At 44.6% G+C, this 21871-nt stretch overlaps 1 protein-coding gene across 1 annotated transcript in view; it reads right to left on the reverse strand.

The window, feature by feature from the left end:
• Window positions 1–15707, reverse strand: part of LOC306751007 (integrin beta-1-like) — a 35130-nt gene extending 19423 nt beyond the window's left edge. Inside the window, exons 1-5 of the mRNA XM_079234509.1 lie at window positions 15693–15707; window positions 2958–3024; window positions 2577–2662; window positions 1423–1642; window positions 1179–1349 (exon numbers count right to left, since the gene is read on the reverse strand). Of these exons, the coding sequence (XP_079090635.1) occupies window positions 1179–1349; window positions 1423–1642; window positions 2577–2662; window positions 2958–3024 (544 nt within the window). The 5' untranslated portion in view covers window positions 15693–15707. The remainder of the gene's footprint in view (window positions 1–1178; window positions 1350–1422; window positions 1643–2576; window positions 2663–2957; window positions 3025–15692) is intronic.
• Window positions 15708–21871: the final 6164 nt, after the last annotated feature.

A 21871-nucleotide genomic window follows, 5' to 3' on the forward strand; every position in this document is an offset into this window, starting at 1 on the left:
TCACCTCCCTTTGAACCCACAACAGAGGCAGAGCCGCGATGGCTGTCAGCAAAGACCGTCTTTCTCCTTGCCAACACGTCGGCAAAGCGGGTAGGCGAGTTACACGCCCTGTCGGTGAGTGAATCCTGTTTTGAGGTGGAACTCAGCATCCAATGGCAGCATTTCTCCCGAAGGTGCTGACACGCTCGCACCTCAACCAACCTATCCAGCTCGCACAGTTTAACCCACCATTGGGAGAGGAGAGGTCAGGGCTACTGTGCCCAGTGCGGATCCTCAGAGCCTATGTCGAGGCCACCGCAGGTATACGGCGGTCGGAGCATCTTTTTGTCTGCTATGGAGGACCTAGGAAGGGCTGTGCCCTGTCAAAACAGCGCCTGTCCTAATGGATAGTGGAAGCCATTGCCTGTGCATACAGGGCGAACGGCCGGGCGCTGCCACCCGGAGTAAGGGGCCATTCTACCGGGAGTGTCTCCACGTCATGGGCAACCCTAAGAGGTGTGTCCATGGAGGATATATGTGCGGTGGCCTCATGGGCATCACCGAGCACATTTACCAGATACTACAGAGTGAACGTTGCCACCCCTCACCCATTGGGTGCGGTTCTTCGTCCACATTCCTCTGCCTGAGTTAGACGAGGTAGGTTCCTGTACATTCCTCGTGACTTTGTTGGTATAAGTCATCTAGTGTGAAAACACTGCCTCTGGCGGTCAGTAAGGATGAAATAGAACGAAGGTTACAAAGGTAACTACAGTTCTATGAATCCTGGATGAACGCCAGAGTTCTTGGTCACTCGGAATCTCTTGGTTTCGCGAGAAGATTCCGCAGGACATGATCTCAGGATGAGGCCGGAAGTTATACCCGGCTGGGGACTCATCCGAGGTCACACGTGACATTTTTGGTATACGTACTCGAACTGCGCAAGCGCAAGACGGAAGATATCCAGTGTGAAAACACTGCCTCTGGCGGTCCTCCAGGATTCATAGAACCGTAGTTACCTTCGCAACCTTCGTTTTATAAATATATGATATATAAGTACAGTTTTATAAATATATTATATATAAATTAATTTTTTTATGCTACTAAATGTGTATTCTTGCAGTAGTTCCAACCACTGTGAACCAAAGACAAACAGGCGACAGTGAAAGGTTTAAAAGTAACGCTTTAATAAACATCCTCACCTATCCTGAAGTCAGAAGTGATCTTGGACATCTCCAGCATCAAACTGGTTCCCAGGTTCTTGACGTTCTCCAGATCGTCCTTCATGGAGTAGGACAGGTCCATCAGGTAGTACAGGTCGATGGGGTAGTCTTCTGCTCGTTTGAACTTCAGGTTGAAAGACTGGGGCTCACCTGCATGAAGTTACTATTATTTAAAAAACTGTTCAAATGGCTTCTGAAAAGCTTCATTTAAATGTCTCCTCACCGGATCGGAGGGTGAGGCTGAGTTTCTGGGGCTGGATCTGAGTGATGTCCTCGGGCTTCAGCTTCTCCGCTCCCTTTCTGCGATGCGTCACCATTTTGTTCTTGAGGGTCTTCTGCTCGCCGTGCGGGTTCTCGATCATCGCGTCGTCGCAGCCCCTGCTGATGAGGGCCTGCAGCTCGTCACAGCGGGTCGACACGGTCTCGCCCTGCTTCAGGAAGCCCTGCGAGCAGAAGCACGGGCCGAGTTAAAGGGACGAGCCATCACTTTTATACTGTACCCATCAATGAATATACCGGGTCATATTGGTCAAGTTCTGAAATGATATGTCAATAACAATTGTGAAAATCAACTAATTACTTTAATTATTCATTGAGCAAACATAATTGGCTGTTCCCAGCTCCTAAAATGTGTGGCTAATTAGCCTCATTATTGTTATTTTAAACTTTTTGTTTACTTGATATAAAAAAGGACGCCTGTGTAGCATTTTATGAATCTATTGACAGAAATGCAAGGTAATATGTATATATGGCAATTTTTTTCCGGGGTGTAATCACCTGAAAATAAGACAAATAAGAATGTTTTCGTTACATTTGTTAGCTCAAGCAGTTTATATCTACGTACGGAGCTGGCCGCCATGTTTCTACAGTAGCCCAGAACGGACAAACCTAACTCTGGCTGTAGAAAGGGCCAATAGGGACTCTTGACTCACAGTCAAGAGTTTGACTGCCCAACTGTCCCGAAACCCAACGATATTCAATTTACAAAACTATAAATCAAAGAAAGGCATCAAATCTTTGCATTGTAAATATCAAATGCTTGAAAATGACATCAAAATAGTAGTCTATTGATTTTCTGTTGGGAAACTAATCGATTAATCAACGTATCACTTCAGGTGAGGACGACTACTGCTAGTAAATATCTTTCAAACTGTTTGTCAGACAAAACTAGGAACTTACGGAAGACCTCACCTTGAACTCTGGGCATTATTTATATTTCACAGGCGACACAAGTAATCGATCCAACTTTTAAAAAAAATCACAAACAATCGTTCGCTGCAGCCCGACATCGGGCACTAAGAGCCTAATGGCATCGTAATGGCATCAAAATGGCATCTCTCAGGAGCGATTACAGCTGAGCGGCTTCGATTCACGTACCGGGTCTTTACACCAGCCGCATTTGGCTCCGGCCTGGATGCACTCCCCGCAGTACTTGGCGTTGGCGTTGATGCACTCGTTGCCCTCTGGACGGAAAACAAAGAGAGAGGAGAGGAGGAGGCAGAGTCAGGGGGAGCGGGGTCACAGGCCCTGCAAAGTAAGCAGCCTGTTAAGCCCCCCCACCCTCCTGTTTACACATCAGTTCGTCTGGAAAACTGTGTGGCTCGGCGGTAATTGGAGACATTCCGTCTTTTCCATTATACTCTAGAAAGTGGATCTCTGGTCACCGTTGTGAACTGTGCGTTTACCGTGCATGCTGACATCAACCAAATGACATCATGTGACGGAAGGATGACGTTACGGTATGAAAGCCAATCTTACCTTTCTGAGCATTACCGCCACAGAAGACGGCGAGCAATGTGGCGATCAAGAGCAGCTTCAGGTCCATCTGAAAGCACACACAGGGAAGACAACATTCATACATCTTTCAAATGGTGTGGTTTTTTAGCCTTTGTGTGACAATAGTAGCTGCCGTGCCTCGAAAAGCCTGAAAGCCTGAGCTCGTAATTTCCCGGACACAAAAAAAGGGCCCAGGGGAGCGAGAGAGCGTCTCCCGGAGAGATGACTGATTAAACGTGTAAATGGCTACCGGAGATACAAAAGTATCCGGAAGCGGGGGCTTGGCTATTCTCGGCCGGTCAAAGGCTAACCGGCGGCTAATTGAATTCAGAGCGCTTTCACATACAAACATGTGCGGCACACTCGTGTACAGACACGCTCACACGGACTTGGACTGCAGCTTTCTCTTCCCCTTTCACTGCAAATAGCACCGGTTCCCTTGAGCCAGCCCCTCTCTGGCTGCGTGTATTGATCGCAGGCCCTTTGGTCAGCCATGATCGATGCATCTTACCCTCCTCTTAATGCGAGGCGTATGACTCACTGAGGATAAGTGAGCTGAAGGACCTTTCTCTGCACTAATCAGCTGACTGCCGCCACGCTAGCAGCTCTGTGAGACGGTGCCTTGAGCACAGGCTTGCCCACATACATGTTAACATGCAGATATAAATGTTTACCATGTTCACCATCTTAGAACATTTATGAGAATGAATGACTGTACCACATTTCAGAGCCATCCATCGATGGCAGACCATTTGGTTGACAAGTCACACATTTGATCAGAAAGAGTCCGGTGCTGACCAGGATCCGTGGGATCCGCCCTCTGGGAACGATGAAGGTGCAAATTTGGTGGCAATCGACTCCCTAGATGTGAAGATGTATTTCGCTGGATTAATAAAAATGTTTTACTTTCTTGTGCCGCGAAATGAAAGCAAAAACCTCTCTAGCGTTAGAGCAGCGGTCTCAAACTCAATTTGGCTTGGGGCCACCGCTGGTATTGTGATCGGAGAGCCACACAGAAAGCTCAATATTTTTTTCCGCATTCATAACATATGTTCGTCATAAAAAAGGCAACCTGCAGTTTCTATACATTTTTATAATAGTTTTTAACAGTGCAAATATATTAAATTTTTTAAAATAACTTATTGAAACTGCACTGAACCAACAAATGCAAACCCTGAATACATTTGTACTTCATTCTATTTCTTGCCAGACACCTGGCAGCGCTTCTGCTCACACATCTGAGACACATTGACCCTGATGGAGGTCACAGTGAAGACCCTGATCCAGGTCACAGTGAAGACCCTGATCCAGGTCATAGTACAGAAACCCTGATCACTTTCGTCAGCTCAGGGAAGGATGGAGGCAATTCTCTCAGAAATGATCCAGCCTCTGAATGTAGCTTTTAGATCTCTGTTGCAAGTCAATAAGGCAAATTCCATTTGCAACAGACTCGGGACTGAGAAATGACTTCATACTACAGATCAAGCTATATGGGGTGTGTGCACATGAAACATTAATATTACAGTTAACAGTTTTTGTTTTCAAACAAAATATTTACTATATATTTGAGTCAAAATATGTTCTATAGAAAATCAAACTATTTACAATGTTTACACAATGTGCATGTTTCAGTTTTGTTTTTTCAAGAACAGTTTTCAGAACAAGAACAACATATGTACTCTGTATCTATGTGTGTACTATGCACACTGTATGTGTGTATGTGTGTACTGTGTACTCTATACCAGCGCATGGTCGTGTGTCGAGTTGCGCAGAGAAAAACTGAACAGCTGAGCGGAGCAGAGCTGCCATCTCTCTGTGGACGGTGTTGATTGTTTAGTACACTGCAAGGTTTTTTTTTCTCTCAGGTGGTAGTGTGTTGTCTGTCTGAATAAAAACCAGTGTATCTCTGCAGCGTATGTGGGTGGGTAGGTCCTCAGGGATTTCCTGAGTGTTCATTGGGTTGTTTCACACAAAATGTCGACTGACACCTGAATCAACAAATCAGGTGAAAGGTGGAGCTCGACACAGACGCCTCAGGCTGTGAGCTCCTATGAGAGGTATGATCGCACAGAGGAGTGGGGCGGAACCTCCAGACTTTGGCGCGTCGAGCAGCATCTGAATCTTTTTTCTACTCCGTTTTTTCACGGAGATATTAATATAAACGTCCAGTAAACGTTATCTTACGGGGCCGCGCGCGGACCGCACTAACACTAAACTTTGATGTCAAGTAGGGGGCCACAAAATATCGGCCCGCGGGCCGCGAGTTTGAGACCCCTGCATTAGAGGAAAGGTACGGAGATCACAAAAGTCATTGGGATACATCCTCTGGGGACCATGAATGTCCGCAGATAATTTCACTGAAATAGTCGCAAAGACCAACCGACCGACCGCTAGCATGCATAACAATTGCAAAAAGTTAAAGAAACAACGTTTGATTCATTTAACACTGGCATCGGATCAGTGCTTGTGTCAGTGTCAGCCTCGGGACAGAAACAGTTGGAAACAGCGACGGTTCATCCCTTGCTTTTTGCGCCATGTCCCCGACACTCAGACGCCACCCCTCGCCTAAACCGAACGTTTTGAGAACGAATCTCCTGTTGTGTGCGATATTTGTGAAAAGGGAAGACTCCAGACAATGTGCGCAGTTCACCATCATTATGAGATTATATACGACTAAGTTCGCACTGACGAGGCCTTTTGAGCTTCTCGCCACCTCTTATTGGTGGTTCTAATAAGCGACAGCTTGGAAAGCTCCCACAGAGACACCGAATCAATGGCCTGGTGTTGTTTGAAGGTGCACTGGCAAGGGACCAGCATGTGCCGAATCTAATTAACGTTCGGAATGGAAAACCAATATCCCGCCTGACTAAAGATCACAAACTCGTGGGAGCCATTTCTAAGACTATCTTCCCATTCGCTAATGTCTGCCACACTGGATACAAAAGCATCAGGTTCACATTAGACAGACGGAGATAAAGCGACACATCTTTTTCCTTTTTTATTCTTTTTATTAGAGCGGTGTCTGTTGCTGGCTATTCATAGAGGCTACATTAAAAGACCGCATTCCCTTACACTGTGGTAAAGGAAGCTCTGACGTTGTGTTGAGTGATGCATTCCTGAGTGCCTGTGCGTGTGTGTGTGTGTGCGTGTGTGTGTGTGTGCGCGTGTGTGTCCGTTTATATAGACACAGAGAGCCAGACGGCCTGTCTACAGCCCCCCAGATTAGATCAGCTGGCTTGAATCTCCACTGCTGTACGTGGGCTGTGTGTGTGTGTAGGTGTGTGTGTGTTTGAGTGTATGTGTGCATGTGCTGTGAGTAGCACATCTAACCTGGTTGTTGCCACTGCTACATCATCAACACCACAGCGTACTGAAGCCAATCGATCCACACAGCGGTTGATCCGTGCCCAGCGGTTTACGATGGAACAAACTGGTTTCAGTGAAAACTTAAGCTTGAAATGAAGGAACTTAAGTTCACACTCTTCTTAAAACAAAACCACACACTCAGATATGTTCTTTTCTCTCCAGCTCGGGTTGTGACTACAGCTCCAAGGAATTATTAAAATGCGAACTACGTCCCAAAAAAACAAGTTGGGAAAATAACCGCGTTGTCCTCAATCCTCTGAAGCTTAGCAGCCGCAAGGAAGAATGTTCAGCTAAAAAAAACGACAGTAAAATATAGCAGAGGGTCCAAGAAGGGGCTAGGAACGGGATGTCATGCTACCTTCAGGGTTCAGATGTCAGACGTCGTAAATTTCAAGGTGGTTTTGGTTAACATGACCACTGTAACAAATGTATTTTTTGGCTTTACCATTATAGAAGCAAAGAAGCCGAATAAAGATGGAAAAACACATCATACATACAAATATATATTAGCCAAGAATAATATAGTTTGACCCCTCTAGAAAACCTTCATCACTGACGAAGACTGTGAGATGTGGTTTTACATTTTTTTTTTTAAGTTTTGATTGATTTAGATCAAATTAGTTTTTGGGGTCAAACATGCTTTTCATCAGGTTCACATGACAGCTGTGCAAACGCACATCTGCACAGAAAGCACGGTTTGCAACCTGCTTTTCTTTAGTAGATAAGCAGGGGCCACGGTGAACTATTTCCTGCTCATTGAAAGATAGTTTTTCTTGGTTTCTTTTCTCCACTGGACTTCAATGTTGTACCCCGGTGAGGAGCTGCAGCGGGTGGCTCTAGAGTCTTACATATCTACTACCGGATCGATTGCTATGAGCTTTCTTTATTCCTGACCTCCAGAGGATGAATCCTGCTTTGACCGACTTCGGATCGACTTTTCCTCTAGGGCCACCAGCCGGTTGACATCTTTGTCGTAAGCATTTCTGAATCGTTATGGTGCGCATATTAACATGCTGACGTTAGCATACAGCTCAAAGCAGTGGGCTGTGCAGCCTTACAAAGCCACTACTGTTGCTACAGCCTCCACGTCTGTGAATGTATTCTTTGTGGCCTCAATGCAATTTGAGATTTGAACCATTACATGAAATAAATCATTTGAATAGTGCAGCGATCCACAATAGGCAAACGTGAAATGAAACAAGCAAGTCCAACATGGGATTAAAACTACAATGCAATAAAAAAAAACATAGAAACAATAGCACCGACAATAATTCCTGATTACACTTAAATATATAAGTTAATTCGGACTTTCCCAGCCGTATTAACCATGTTTCTGAGTTTTCCATACATGCTCAGTTCCAGGAGGCCTGATGCTCAGAAACCATATCCACACTACTTTGAACTAGCAAGATAATTGAGTGACATCACGAGTCAAGTCTGATTCATGAGGTTTGAAAAAGCGCATGCTCCAAGAAGTCCACTTTGATGAACAGCTCGAATATTTCAGTTGTGGCACAGATCTGAATAGCCGATGTTCAGGAGGGAAGGGTTGAGGACTAACATTAGATGTTTGCATGACGGCCACAATGCTCAGATGTATTTGTCCCTTGGAAAGCATTCAAATAAATTCCACACAGTTTATGCAGCTCCCACGCTCTTCCCGCCTCTCGGACAAGCATGCACACATGTTTACTCCTCGACGCCTGTCCACTTGTCTCACACACACCTGAGAGTGTGACTAACGGCATCCGGGTGTTTTATGGGCTTCCCAAAGCTCTATCAGTTGGCAAGTGACGGTGATACATGGCAGACACTGCGGTGCGTGACTAAAAAGGGGCGGGAGCTTCTCAGGCATTCCTAAAGGGACATGGACGCTGCCTGACCAGGATCGTAACCTGCAACACTGCTACTGCACTTTGGGGAAATGTGACCCGTGAGACCCGGGAAGGGATGCTGCGTTTGTACACCCCGATTCCCACAAACATCTTTCCCCAGTTTGTTGCCGAAGTGCAACGGACCCTCTGGAGGTCCCTGAAAACCCCTTTGTGAAGACCTTTGGTGTTGAGAAACCAGCTTAATTGAACTGAGCCACACAAGCCTCAGCTACAAAGTGGATTTACTTTCCTTTAAATGGAGCTGTATTTGCAAGTGCTTAGAGGTACTCACTTCAGCAAGCGCTGCCATGAATTACGACCGGCGGAGTCGCGGAGCTCGACACAGTAAAGCACACACAGACTGCAGCAGTAAAGAAGCTGGCGGCTCAGAGGCACAGCGCTCTTTGTAGGAGAGGGACTGTTCTTCTCCGGGCCGTGAAAAGAAGGAATGGAAAAGAAGGAAAAACAGGAAAGGGCGGTGCACCACTTCGGAGGGGAGAGGCTTTGCTTCAAGTCCAAAGGAGAGAACTTTTAACTTTTCTCGCCTCCTTAGAGTTAGTTAGCCCATTGGCCCTTTGGCCTTCATTTGGACGGTATTAGTCTGGTAGGGTATGTTTGTCAAAAGCAAAGAAGGTCTGCATAGCTAATGTATCTTAGACTTATATACTTTGAGTTTCGTTATTATCTCATGAAAAGATTCCAAGATGTATTTACTCACTCCTCAATTGGCAAATCTCTGGCATCCCATCCTCCCACTTTCTTGCTTCTCTCCCTCTCCCTCCTTCACCATACCACCCACACAATGGCTCAGTTCACTCCCTCCACTGTGAGCCACACCAGTGGCCCCCTTGACTTCACATACCCTTCAAAAACAGCGCTGAGCGGGGGAACGTGCCTGAGCTGAGAGACGTACAAGCCGCCCGACAGAGCTCAAGGAGAATACCAAACAGTGTCCGTCTGTGTCTCTGTCCTCCACCTCCGCCTCCTCCCACCCGGAGGAACCCTCTCATAGCGGACAAAAGCAATGAATCAGGCTGCCCTCTGAGACCATGACAGAGGGTCTGATCCTTTAAAGTGTTCCCATCACCGTCGCCTCTTTGCCAAAAGAGCCTCCGTGTGATAAATAATACTAATGAGGCGCCATGAAGTATTTCTGGCGCTCCTTTACCGCAAAGGACACCGATATGGGCAGACCGTCCGATGTGGTCTTTCCACAGAAGAAGAAAAACACGAGAGAAATACTCCAGGCGATCGTGGCGAAGGCACAGAAATGGATAGGAAAAAAGCGTCATCATAGTTTCCACATTGCAAGAGCATTCCAGTGTTCATGCTATTCCTCAACAGAAAAAGCTTGGTCAGATAGAAAGAAAAGTGAAAACGGCGGTATTGACCGGATAGAGTTGGAGTGGAACGAGGAGAAGCAATACAGAGAAGTTTCCATTACGTCTGCCGTCCTTTATTTTTTAGCCTGAAAGAAATATGCACAAATACAGTATGTGTTGATGACATCAGCTTCTATTTCCAATCTGAGAAAAAGCTCAATAAGGGTACAACATCGACAAAAACTACTACGACATATCTACCACAGGAAAGACATTCTGAGTGTAATGAAGTGTAACATCGAGAGAAAATGTTTAACATTTGCTCAGTGAACATCACAGGATGAGAGCACACTGATTTTGATTCCTTCATTCAAATGTTTATCTGTAACACGTTCATACATGGTGTAACCAGCAAGTAGACGGAGTCATAAAGGCAGCAGACTGACTACAGTAATGCCCACTACACCACAATATCCATGTTAAGTTGGCCAACATAGCTGTGCGTTTTTCTGCAGTCGAGGTTTGGTTGCCAGACTTCTGCTTTTAGCGTTAGTTGGAGAAAAATAGAAGGAGCGGTTTTGATAAAGGTGGAAGTCCCATCAACCTGCCCTGCACTTGCATCAGCCGAGAGGGGCCACATCATCACCTCCACGGCAGGATCACAACACGCAAACCACGAGGTCGGCCGGAAAGTTAACCCGAGAATGTCTCTTCAAGCCAACAGCGGCAAATCTTCTGGGAATGTTCTATCGCTTTTGTGATCTGATTTCAAATAATAATGGTGAAACGTCAGTTTAGTGGGAGGTTGCTGAATCTCTATCCGAACAAAAGTGGTCGCTGGGAGACGCGGTAGAGTACAAGTGGTCTGTGTGTGTTTTTTTTATTCAGGAAGAGTTATTCAGGTATTTTAATCATTCACTAATAGTTCAACAGAATAATAGTGGCTACAGCCTAAATACCAGCTTTACAAGAAGCTCAACAGACAGCTTGTTGCTGGTCTTGGGAGATTCTGCTCTACTTTCCACACAAAACATTTGGCCACACACATTGGCTCAAAGCCTGCCAACATTCCCCTTGTATGTAGGAGGCTAAAGATACACCTCTGGTGGGGCGGGGGAGGGGGAGGGAGAGGGGGAGGGCTACTGCCTTGCCAGGACCTTCTGATATTTCCAGCCAGAAAATCTAGAACACTGAAGCAGCTCCGCGTTTCTTTAGGGTTAGGGAAACACAGAGAACGGGGCTCACGTCTGCTCACAGCAGATGGAGTAGAAACAATGGAGGCGAGAACCACAACCTTTGCGGGAGGGCCGAGTAGTCCGCATGGCTCCATCAGTGTGTTGAAAATAGCCGTGTTATTTCGGACTCCGTCTTCCCCACCTGGCCTCTGCAATCACGCCACAAAAAGGCGGCGGTTGAAAAATCACAGGGGACACAAAAACAGATCTGCCTCGACCTCGTAGAGACGCGGTCAACCCAAATGTTACACACATTAGATAAACGGCTAAATGTGAGCACAATGTGCCAGAGGATGATGCGTTCTCCGCAGAATGAAATAGCAACGATGCCGCGACGCTGTCGTTTTTTGTGAAGTTTATCTCGACAGAGGACAGGCTTTGCTCAGACGTTTGACATTTTTATGAAAACCATCTGTTAAACTGTTCATGGTGATCGTCTGAAAGCGGAGCGTCCGATTCCTGGGCTAAATTGTGTGCTAGTTGTTGGGAGGGGAGGGGGGGGGGGCTTGTGGGGTTGCCTGTCTGTGACCATGCGGACCAAAGGGAGCTGGGATCCGCTGCACAGTAAGCCTCCCCAAACGCCCCGTTTTTGCTGAGTCGGCCCTTCCTTTGCTGAAACACAGGAAGCTCGGCTGGAATCGGCACAGGAAGCCTGTATCGCGGTGCCTGGCAGCCAGCCACATCTCCCTCTTGAAGCCGTAAAGATGACATATTTGGCATTAAAATTAGAAAATAAGAGAGACAGAAAGAGAGAGGTGGGGTGGGAACCAAGCTGCCTTGTTACAGAGAGTTGAAAACGCTGGGCCAAAACGGCAGCATATTGTCTTTGTGGATCAAGCGTGTCTGACTCCTCAACCTAAACTGGGCCATCGCCTGTAATGCAAGCTCTGTGGAAAGCTAAACAAGCCTGGAAACCCGTTCCACACACACACACACACACACACACACACACACACACACACACACACACACACACACACACACACACACAGCCAAAAGAGCCCTCTCTGGGAAATGAATGAACAGCTGTCACAGATGTTGATTCTCCTGCGTCTGTGTCGGCACCTGCACGGCCGAGACGGCGGGAGGAGTAAATCAGATACACGGCAGCAGTCTGCAGCAGCGGACAAACATTTGCTGCAGCGAGGCCATTATTCAACAGCCTTGTGGGGGGATGGAGAGAGAGACAGAGGGAGAGGGAAAGAGAGAGTGAGAGCTTCTGTTTCACCCGAGGATGCCGCTAGATGAAAAGCCAAGGGGTCACAAAGTCATTATTGCATGGCGATCCGCCTCACCGTCTGGGAGAACAGCAGAGAGCAAACAGCAGCACGCAAGTAACAAGTCAAAGTTTAAAGTCTGATTCCTAATTATAAGCCAGCAGCCGGGGCCCCCGGCCGTGGACACCTTTGCCGTCTCTCCGCCGAGGCCCCTGTGTACCACCTTAATGACACTCATGTGTCTTTCATTACGGACCCCAGACTTTGACACTTGAACTGCGGGGCCTCTGTTTCCGCCGCCGCCGCAGAGTGAAAGCCACGGAGCCAAAACAGTAGCGCTACCTCGTTTGAACGCATTTCCTCTTGGGAACAGCGGGACTTCAACAGCTGGCGTTGAATAAGAAGGCGTGATTAAGATAGACATGTTCTGATATTTTTCGTTCTTGAGCTAGTTTCATGTTCCCGCCGTGCTGCCGGTGATCCGCCTCATTAGCCAGCCTTGTTGCTAAGCTTGATACCTGCACTTGTTTCTGTGGCGCTCCGCCAACACGGCTGCATCTCATTTGGGACGCATCATAAAGCAGTGGTGATATATGCAGAATATTGTGCTATGGTCAGATATAAACAGAGGGATTTCAACCGCTGGTGACTCACTCAACACCCCTGAGACTTCCAGACCACGTTCACACGGACAGAGAACAGTGTTGCCGTTGTGTCGCTGTGTGCACGCATAAGGAGGGGGAGGGGCAGATCAATGCTCGGCAACTGATCGGAGGTGCAAGGACAAATTTATAATGTGAAAATAATAATAAAAATCAGCGAAATACACCGACGGACAGTGCAGTCTGTGGTGTCCATCACATTTCAGGACATATTTGGAGAAAGTTATACGTTGTACAAACCAAATAGGACACTGGACAATGTTTCTTTCTTCTTTGTTTTACAATATTTCTGCTGGAACTTGCGTTTCAATATCAAAAGCAGAAATCTTAATCTTTCCGTACCTTAAAATTAGAGCTGAAATGATTTATTGATTTCTGCTTCTCAGTTGGGAGGATTTGCTGTTTTCTTTGTCTCATGTGACAGGAAACATTACATGACAACAACATTTCCACAATTCTGATTATTCTCAGAATAATCGATAATACAAAATAATCTTCGGTTACAGCGTTAGCTCACTTCTGCAAGGGAACTTACGATCTGATACAAATAATTCAAGTCTATATTAATTGTCTAAAAGTTTGAGATAAAGTGATATGCTGCTCGTGGAAACCTAGTTGCCATCGTTCACGGGTCACGTCCGGTTCTGTTTGGAGAATAAAAGCATGGCTGCTACAATGTGGGTTTTCAAATCCTTTCCATCATTGAACAAAAGAAGCCTCTGACATTTGAAATGTTATAAACACAAGTGTCAGTGTAAGAACATTGTCTCCATTTTTTTTTTTTTTTAACAGACAACACACCAGCCAAAGAAAAAGTAAACATCACTCCAGATCCTCGGGTGCAAGACACTGTCCATGTGGACCGTTGCTGCATGTAGTCCCACATCCCGCTGCTCTGATAAAAAGAAAACACATCCAAGAAACAGTATTCGGTACCGTGTCTAATTGGCACCCACAAAGTATTGAGGTTCGATACCCGGAGCCAGTTTTCCGTTGCAGTATAATGAGCATTTCTCTGCTGACAGCGATGTTATTGTGAGGGTGAAAGACAAGCCAGCGTTCATGTTGGGGAGTGAAGCCACATTTCCAAACAACAAACTCCTCTGTGTCCTTCAACTCCGTGGTTTCTGTGAATGAAAAGCCCATAAAAACATAGTTTCTTTTTTATTTCGGCTCACAGGCCCTCGCAGTTAAAACCTTCCCACTGTTATAATTATCAACGCAGTACGGCAGAAGCCCGCACACGAAAAGAAAAGCAAAAGTCTGCTACTATTTACTACCAGCATGATGTGTTTTAGCCTGGTCTTCTCAGCAGAACTTGGCAAGCTGGGGTCAGATTTAACCGTGCCATTCCTCACCGGTGTTTCAGAGGCTGTTTTTAGAAGGAAGAGCGGAGAGGAGTGGATGGAGACGAGCAAGTAGTTTAGCTAAAGGCAGCTCTGGAGGTCACAAAACCAAAAACCAAGCGGAAGCAAAAAATTATTGTGTCGCACAGAAGAAGAAAAATAGATATATAAGTTTTGAATTCAGTTTTTAAATGCCCATATGGCTTTGAGAAACCCTCAGAAAGGCTGTGGGTCTGGCATGTGACTCTGACCCGAACAAATCCCTTCTTCTGGGGCCGTCGGTTGCAGGGCCAGTGAGGTAAATGGCTGTAACAGCCGATTATTTGTGCCACTTTACGCCTCTGAGCCTGAGATCCAGAGGGCCGATCGCACACGGAACAACAAAACAAAAACACAAAGTGCATATTCATCACTTCCGCAATTTCGCACATAAGGTGTACGTCTCACAAACACACACACGAGAAACGTCACATGTCCAGAAGAAAAGGCCCTGGGTGTGGCCCTCTGTGTGCACTAAGTGACCTCATAAATCAGGTGGGAGCCAGCAGCTGCTCCCTCGAGGCGGGCGGGGGTCACATCCATTCAGCTGGTAGCTACCGGCCGTCTCTCAACTCCACCCCACTGTCTTACATCACCCTCCTCCTCAATTAGCCTTCCTCTCCTCCCTCCCTCCCTCCCTCCGTCCTTCCTCCCCCCTCTTTGCCTTCCATATCTCCTTCTCACATCCTCTCCGCCCTTCCCCTTCCTTCCTGCCTCCATTTCCCTGATTAAACTGATGCCTGGGCTCTGCAGCCACACCGTGGACTCAGCCGCATTTATAAAGGCCTTCGTCATCCTCCTCATCCTCTCCTTCAGATGAAATGAAAAGGATGCAATCAGTGGATGCTGTGCATCCTGTTAATCACGCACACGCTCAAGCAATAACAAGCAGCAAGCCCCGTCAGACACATAGTGGATATTCTCATGTCTTTTTAAAATTGTATTTATGTTTTATGTGCAGCCTGTCCTCACCATTATGGCCAACTAAACGAGTCACAGCTCTGCTTCCGGTCTGCTAGAGGGCCTCAGGGTTTGCTTCGTTCAGGCTCTGTGGGACCCCAGAGACCAGGACCCCAGAGACCAGGACCCCAGAGACCAAGACCCCAGAGACCACGACCCCAGAGACCACGACCCCAGAGACCACGACCCCAGAGACCAGGACCCCAGAGACCAGGACCCCAGAGACCAGGACCACTTTTAGACTTCTGGGCTGTCAGCATTTCGTGTGAAATTCAAATAGATCACGATGACTTGTTGAACCTGAAGCCCTTTATTAAATATGAGCACCCACATTGATGTGCGCGGACCAGCCTGTTGCACACGACCCGCCGGGTGACCCCCAACCTACCCCACACGGCTGAAGAGCGCATTGTGGCGCACAGGATCCAGAGCGGATTACTTTATTAATTCTCATAATTGTAATGCCCAGTAATAAACCGCAATTACGTCCCACCACCTAACAAATAACTTAAAAAATAAAAAATAAACGTTAGGATGTTTCCGACAAGTGACAGGAAATGCCCTGAAATACTGTAACAACTTATACGTCTCGAGCACTGCGAACACAACACGAACCTCCAATATTGTCAATACAAAAATGAATACATTGAGGCGGTGGCACAAACAGCGCAACACGAAGGCGGTAATGGTCTCTACCTCGGCTGCGGCGTTGTCCCCGCGGCGGCAGACAGGACGAGGTGAGCTGCTGAGGGTCCGCTTCTCCGCAGGAAACTATCTGCCTTGTTGGCACCGGGGGACACTTTCTCCTCCAGAAGAGTCACGGCAGGTTTCCCCCGCTGCGCATGACCTCCGCGACCTCCCGCCGCAGAGAGGAACAATACAAATGTTTTTACGCGTTTGTATTTTAACCAGTAGTTTGGAAACCAAATCCCAGCAGCAGCCTGAGCGGACCTCTTTGCCTCGGTCTAAAAGCAGGGGACGCGGAGACGCGAGCGCGCACAGCTCCGCTTGCTCGTGCCCGGATCACCCGGGGTAACGCAGAGCGTTTCCGGTCAGGACCTGCGAAATAAAACGTTTGAAACTGGACCAGAATGTGTGTTTATTCCGTCTTCTGGCATAGCTTACTCAAGCAACTAATACATAACAAAACCAATATAGCTAAGATAAATATACATTTACATATGTTAGTATTGTCTAACATGGTGGCTTAATGGATTAGAAATTCGCCTGGTACACCAGAGCTCTGGGTTCGAATCTGGGGTGGTGAGAGTTGTTACCTAGTAGGGACAAATTTGCACCAAGGATAAGAGCTCAGTGTACAGTAGAGGAGGTAAGTACAGGTAAGTAGACCATAGTGCGGTGAGTATACCATAGTCCATAGTGTAGTATAGCAGTAGTAGTAAACAAGCACCATGTTAGATAGGGTGGGCTCTTTTTTCAAACTTTTTTTTTTTAAACTTTTTTTTTTAAACCATATCCGGTTGTGGGGAGTTTTGCACTAATCCAAGCACACAGTGTTAGATATTTTTTCCTCAAAACTGTTTAAAAAATATATTACAATAGACAAATTGGAAAGAACAATACACACACACACACACACACACACACACACACACACACACACACACACACACACACACACACACACACTCAGTATAATCATTGTAAAGCGTAACCTATCACATATCAGGTACTTTTATTTTGAAAGCAATTATTTGTCTTCTCCCGGTTTACGTGTGCTCAATGCTGCTGACTTACTGCCGCTCACGTCTGGCTCTCCGGCCTACGTCACTGCCAGAGGACGACCCCACTCACGTAATTGCCTATTTATACAGATGCTGGCAACACGTCTATTCAAGCTGGACCTGGATATCTGCCATCATCATATTCTTCCTCATCACTGATGAAGACTGCTCTTTCACATGCCTGACGTCGAGCTTAACAATAAAACAAACATGCTCTATAAAAGTTATTTCATTTAACCACTTCTGACTGTTTCTGTTTGTTTTTCTTGGTGCGTGTCCCTCATGGTGATTTGATGTGTCATCAAAAATGACCACAAAGAAAACATGGAGACGATCCAGTCCAACTCTCAGAGCAGTCTGTGTAATGACACTTCATATGAATCTAAACCAGGTGGACTCACCAACCTAATTGTTCATTACAGAATGAAAGTGTTTGTTGTCCCTGAAGTTAATTTAAGGGTAAATAACAGCTTTGTGGAAATGAAAACCGTGTATATAATTATGTGATTGTATCTGCCTCCTAAAGCAATTCATTATTTATTATAGTCTAATTAGGTTAAAGAAGAAAAGAAAGACTGCCCCTGCATGTTGTGTATAAAGATTCTCACCACACACAGACAACATTTGTAATAACAATAAGAGTGTTTCTCCTCCATTATTCCACAGCATTAGATGTCACATAAAACTGTTTTATTTTTAAACTTAGTGGAAAGTTGTTTCTGTCTCAGCACTGGGGGATGGAGGGGAAAAAATGTGAGAGAAAACAAACTATGACATCCGGAAGATCCTGGAATCCTGTTTATTCTCTTGGGAGTGTTTACAAGGGAATGCAGCTCTCTGTGTCTCCTCCCTCTTTCAGATGGGTGAAGAGTTCAATCGGCATTAACTGGACGGAAATTCCACAATAAAAACATTCTCTTCTCCATCGTTGCTTAAAAAAAAGAAGTTATATAGTTGATGCAGTTTGTAATAACACATCTTAGCTCATGGGAGGGTTTCACTGATACACATCAGGGGTCCTGAGGCCATTCAACTGCGTTATGGTCATTCTGTACACATGACATCTATTGTCCATCCGGGAGAGGGATCCTCTTCTCAGGTTTCTTCCCTTTTTTCTCCCCGTTGACGGTTTTGTCTTCCCTGAACCGATGTGGGGTCCCGGGACAGACGTCTTATTTGTAGAGATTGTAAAAAATGTGTAATTTGTGATTTTGGGCCATACAAAATAAAATACATTTAATTGAATCTTTAACTTTATTTGTATATTGTGTATTATATCACAGATGTTATGCTGCAAATTGATATCTTGCACTGCAATTATTGAACAATAACATGAAGTTGCTACGTCACGATGAGGCCTGATACTCAAAGACTCTCCACAGTCCCAATTGTATTGTGCACAAATCTAATAAACGTATTAGTTTCTTTTCAATTCATTTATTTGTCTCTGCTCTCACATTTAATAGTTATTATCTTTGATGGTGGTCCAGAACTATGAGTTATACCATAAAACCCTTATTATATGTAGCAGAGTAAGTTTTCTTTTAGGCTTTATTTCATTAAAAAAAAGTAGGAAAATAATCCTTCCGAGTTTTGCCAGTGATGACGTTAACCAAATGCAATCATGATTTGAGAGTCTGCTTTTCAACAGCGACCTCCTTCAGTGTATGCCATCCCAAAATGATTCACAGCTTATTCACAGAAGCCTAGTTCTCCTTTCCAATAAATAAATGAGCAAATGTTTACAATCACATTATCACATTAAAATATGCCATCATTAAGATGACTGTATATAGGGAGGAACAGTGGCTTTAGAATGAGCCAGAGGAAACACATGTGGGCTTCTTCACAGACAGGCTAGCTGTGGAGCATCCGTATGGTTGTGTGAAGCCACTGGAGACAGAAACATGAAACAGTGCATGTTAGAGCTCACAGTATAGAGAACGCTGGTATTAACATTACTTATGGTGAGCGACCAGCATCTCTTCCTGCGGTGCAGAACCGGGTTCCGCCTGTACGCCATCCTCTGTACGTTTAAGGATGGTCGAGCATCTCCAGAGGTGACCTTCGCTGATGCTCATGTTTATGTGTCTTGGGTGTCTTTCTGGGACGGCAATACGTTAAAAAAACAAAGTTAGATTAAGGCAACACAACCACTTAGTTAGGTTAAAGAAACACATCATGGTTGGGCTAAAAATAACTATACTGTTAGGTTTAGGCAACAAAACCGACAGTGTGTTGGACCCGCACCTCCCCACACGCCCACCAATATGCATCTTTTTAATATTTTAAAGTACGTCACTTTAACACTGTGTACAACATGTGTATTTGAAAAAACATGTCATTGGACGTAAAGAATGTAAAAACTGAATAGTGACTTTAACATCCCCTTTACAGATGTAACAGATATAGTGCATTTGTTATTATTTGTGTTCTAAGGATTTTAAACCTTTCATTAAGTGTGTAATATGGCATAACTAAGGATGATTTATTGTGTGGATGTGCATAGTATACATGTGTATATATATATATAGATATATATATATATATATCTATATATATATATATATATATATATATATAGATATATATATATATCTATCTATATATAGATATATAGATAGATATATATATATCTATATATAGATATATATATAGATATATATATATATCTATATATATATCTATATATAGATATATATATAGATATATATATAGATCTATATATATAGATCTATATATAGATATATATACATATATATATATATATATGATGTCTGGAGCCACCCTGTGGACAGTTCTGGTCACTGCAACAGGTGCAACACAAATGCCTCCACAAAAGTGCAATAACAGTTTGTTCACACTTTTCTTGCTTTTCCTTTCAATCCATGTCATTACCATCACATGCAGAACAAACAGCTGTCAGCATAACAACAAGCAACAATAATTGTCGTCTAACATGTGCCTCTCCAAAACCTGCTTTCATTTCTACGGATGGCGTAAGATGGAAAGGAAAAGCGTGAACCATGCACTCACTGGCTGAACTGACTCTCATAATAAAAAACGTGTTATTCTTGAGAAAACTATGTGCCTTGTGTGTGGGAAATGTGATCTGAAGTTGGTTTTATGTAGAGCCACTCTGGCATTTCAGCTCCACGTCCATGAGACACTTGTACTGTGTAGTAACATTGCTCCACTGAGCCACCCAGTGGGAGAACGGAGGACTGCAGAGAGTTTCCGCCTCAGTCAGGGGATGATTGCGTTCAGAGGTGGAAGAAGTCTCCACAAAGCACCAAGACAACCGTTAAGTTAAAGTATTGGAAACAAACATTATCAGGAAAATGTACTTCACGTTGTAAACTTGCCCACTGTGATTAATTGTGGCGGATATTAGTATTATAATATATATATATATATATATATATATATATATATATATATATATATATATATATATAATTATAATTACATGTACTAGTACTCTCTAATTGTGCTCGTCGTACACATGTGTAGTCTGTTCATCGTGGACATGAAAATAAAAATATCTTGACTAAACCTGGAAATATTCTGGTGTACAGATGATTGCTATTTCATTTTTAAACAAGTTGGAGTTGTCAATTCTAGGAAATGTAAAGCTGTACTAAATCATGGTTGCTCCAGTAACGTAGGCCAACCTTTGTCAGATTTATGATTTATGGAATTGTTGTAGACCAGTGGTTCTCAAATGAGCATCCATTAAAAATCCTTTAAAAATAGTTATTTAATAAATATTCACTAAAAGATAAGTTTAAGTTCATAAACTGAATTCATGTTCTATATTAAAATAGACACTGATGGCACAGCGCTGTGTATTACATCTTTTTTTCAACCAAAAATGCTTTGCGCTGGTCAGGGGGTACTTATATAAATATATTTCACATATTGTCAACACTGAAAAAAGGTTGAGAACCACTGTGGTAGACAATGAAGGTCTTTTATTTAATTAAAATGTAGACAAGGTACTCCATGAATGACACAGTCTTGCACACATTTATCCGTTATCCATTTCATAACAGCTGATAATAATAAACATATCTTACACTAATTACGTGGCGGCGTCTGTGACTTCCGGCAGCCAGGGGGCGTGGCCAGGAGACAGCGGGTTTTAACTGACGTTCCGCAGCCAGGGGGCGTGGCCAGGAGACAGCGGGTTTTAACTGACGTTCCGCAGCTAGGGGGCGTGGCCAGGAGACAGCGGGTTTTAACTGACGTTCCGCAGCTAGGGGGCGTGGCCAGGAGACAGCGGGTTTTAACTGACTGTTTTGAAGACATTGTTTAAAGTTCGAGTTTAAGTCCTCATTGCGCTTGAAGACCCCACCGAGAGAACAGCAAGCCTTCTCCTGAAGAACAGCACCACTACTATTAAACTAGCTAGCTAACGAACTCAAGCAGCTTAGTTAAATATACCTTTACATATGTTAGTATTGTCTAACATGGTGGCTTAATAGGTTAGACATTCGCCTGGTACACCAGAGCTCTGGGTTCGAATCTGGGGTGGTGAGAGTTGTTACCTAGTAGGGACAAATTTGTACCAAGGATAAGAGCTCAGTGTACAGTAGAGGAGGTAAGTACAGGTAAGTAGACCATAGTATGGTGAGTATACCATAGTCCATAGTGTAGTAGTAAACAAGCACCATGTTAGATAGGGTGGGCTCTTTTTTTAAACTTTTTTTTAAAAACCATATCCGGTTGTGGGGAGTTTTGCACTAATCCAAGCACACAGTGTTAAATATTTTTTCCTCAGGACTGATTTAAAAAAATATTACAATAGACAAATTGGAAAGAACAACAAATTGGAAAGAACAATAGAGTAGATGCTTTGGAATAAAATAATACAAAAGAGCTGAAAACATTCAACTGGAAACGTATAACGGAACGACTGGAACATGGTGATAACGCACTCACGCACGCAAGCACACGCACCGCACACACACACACACACACACACACACACACACACACACACACACCACACACACACACACACACGTACATAGATATTGAGCTTGTGTCTCTTTCTTCAAACACAATCTTTCTATGACTCAGTCCAGATGGACAGGCGCTGTACTTACTATATTGAGTGTTACATTA

This window comes from Taurulus bubalis, assembly GCF_910589615.1.
Source record: "Taurulus bubalis genome assembly, chromosome: 18".
NCBI lineage: Eukaryota > Metazoa > Chordata > Actinopteri > Perciformes > Cottidae > Taurulus > Taurulus bubalis.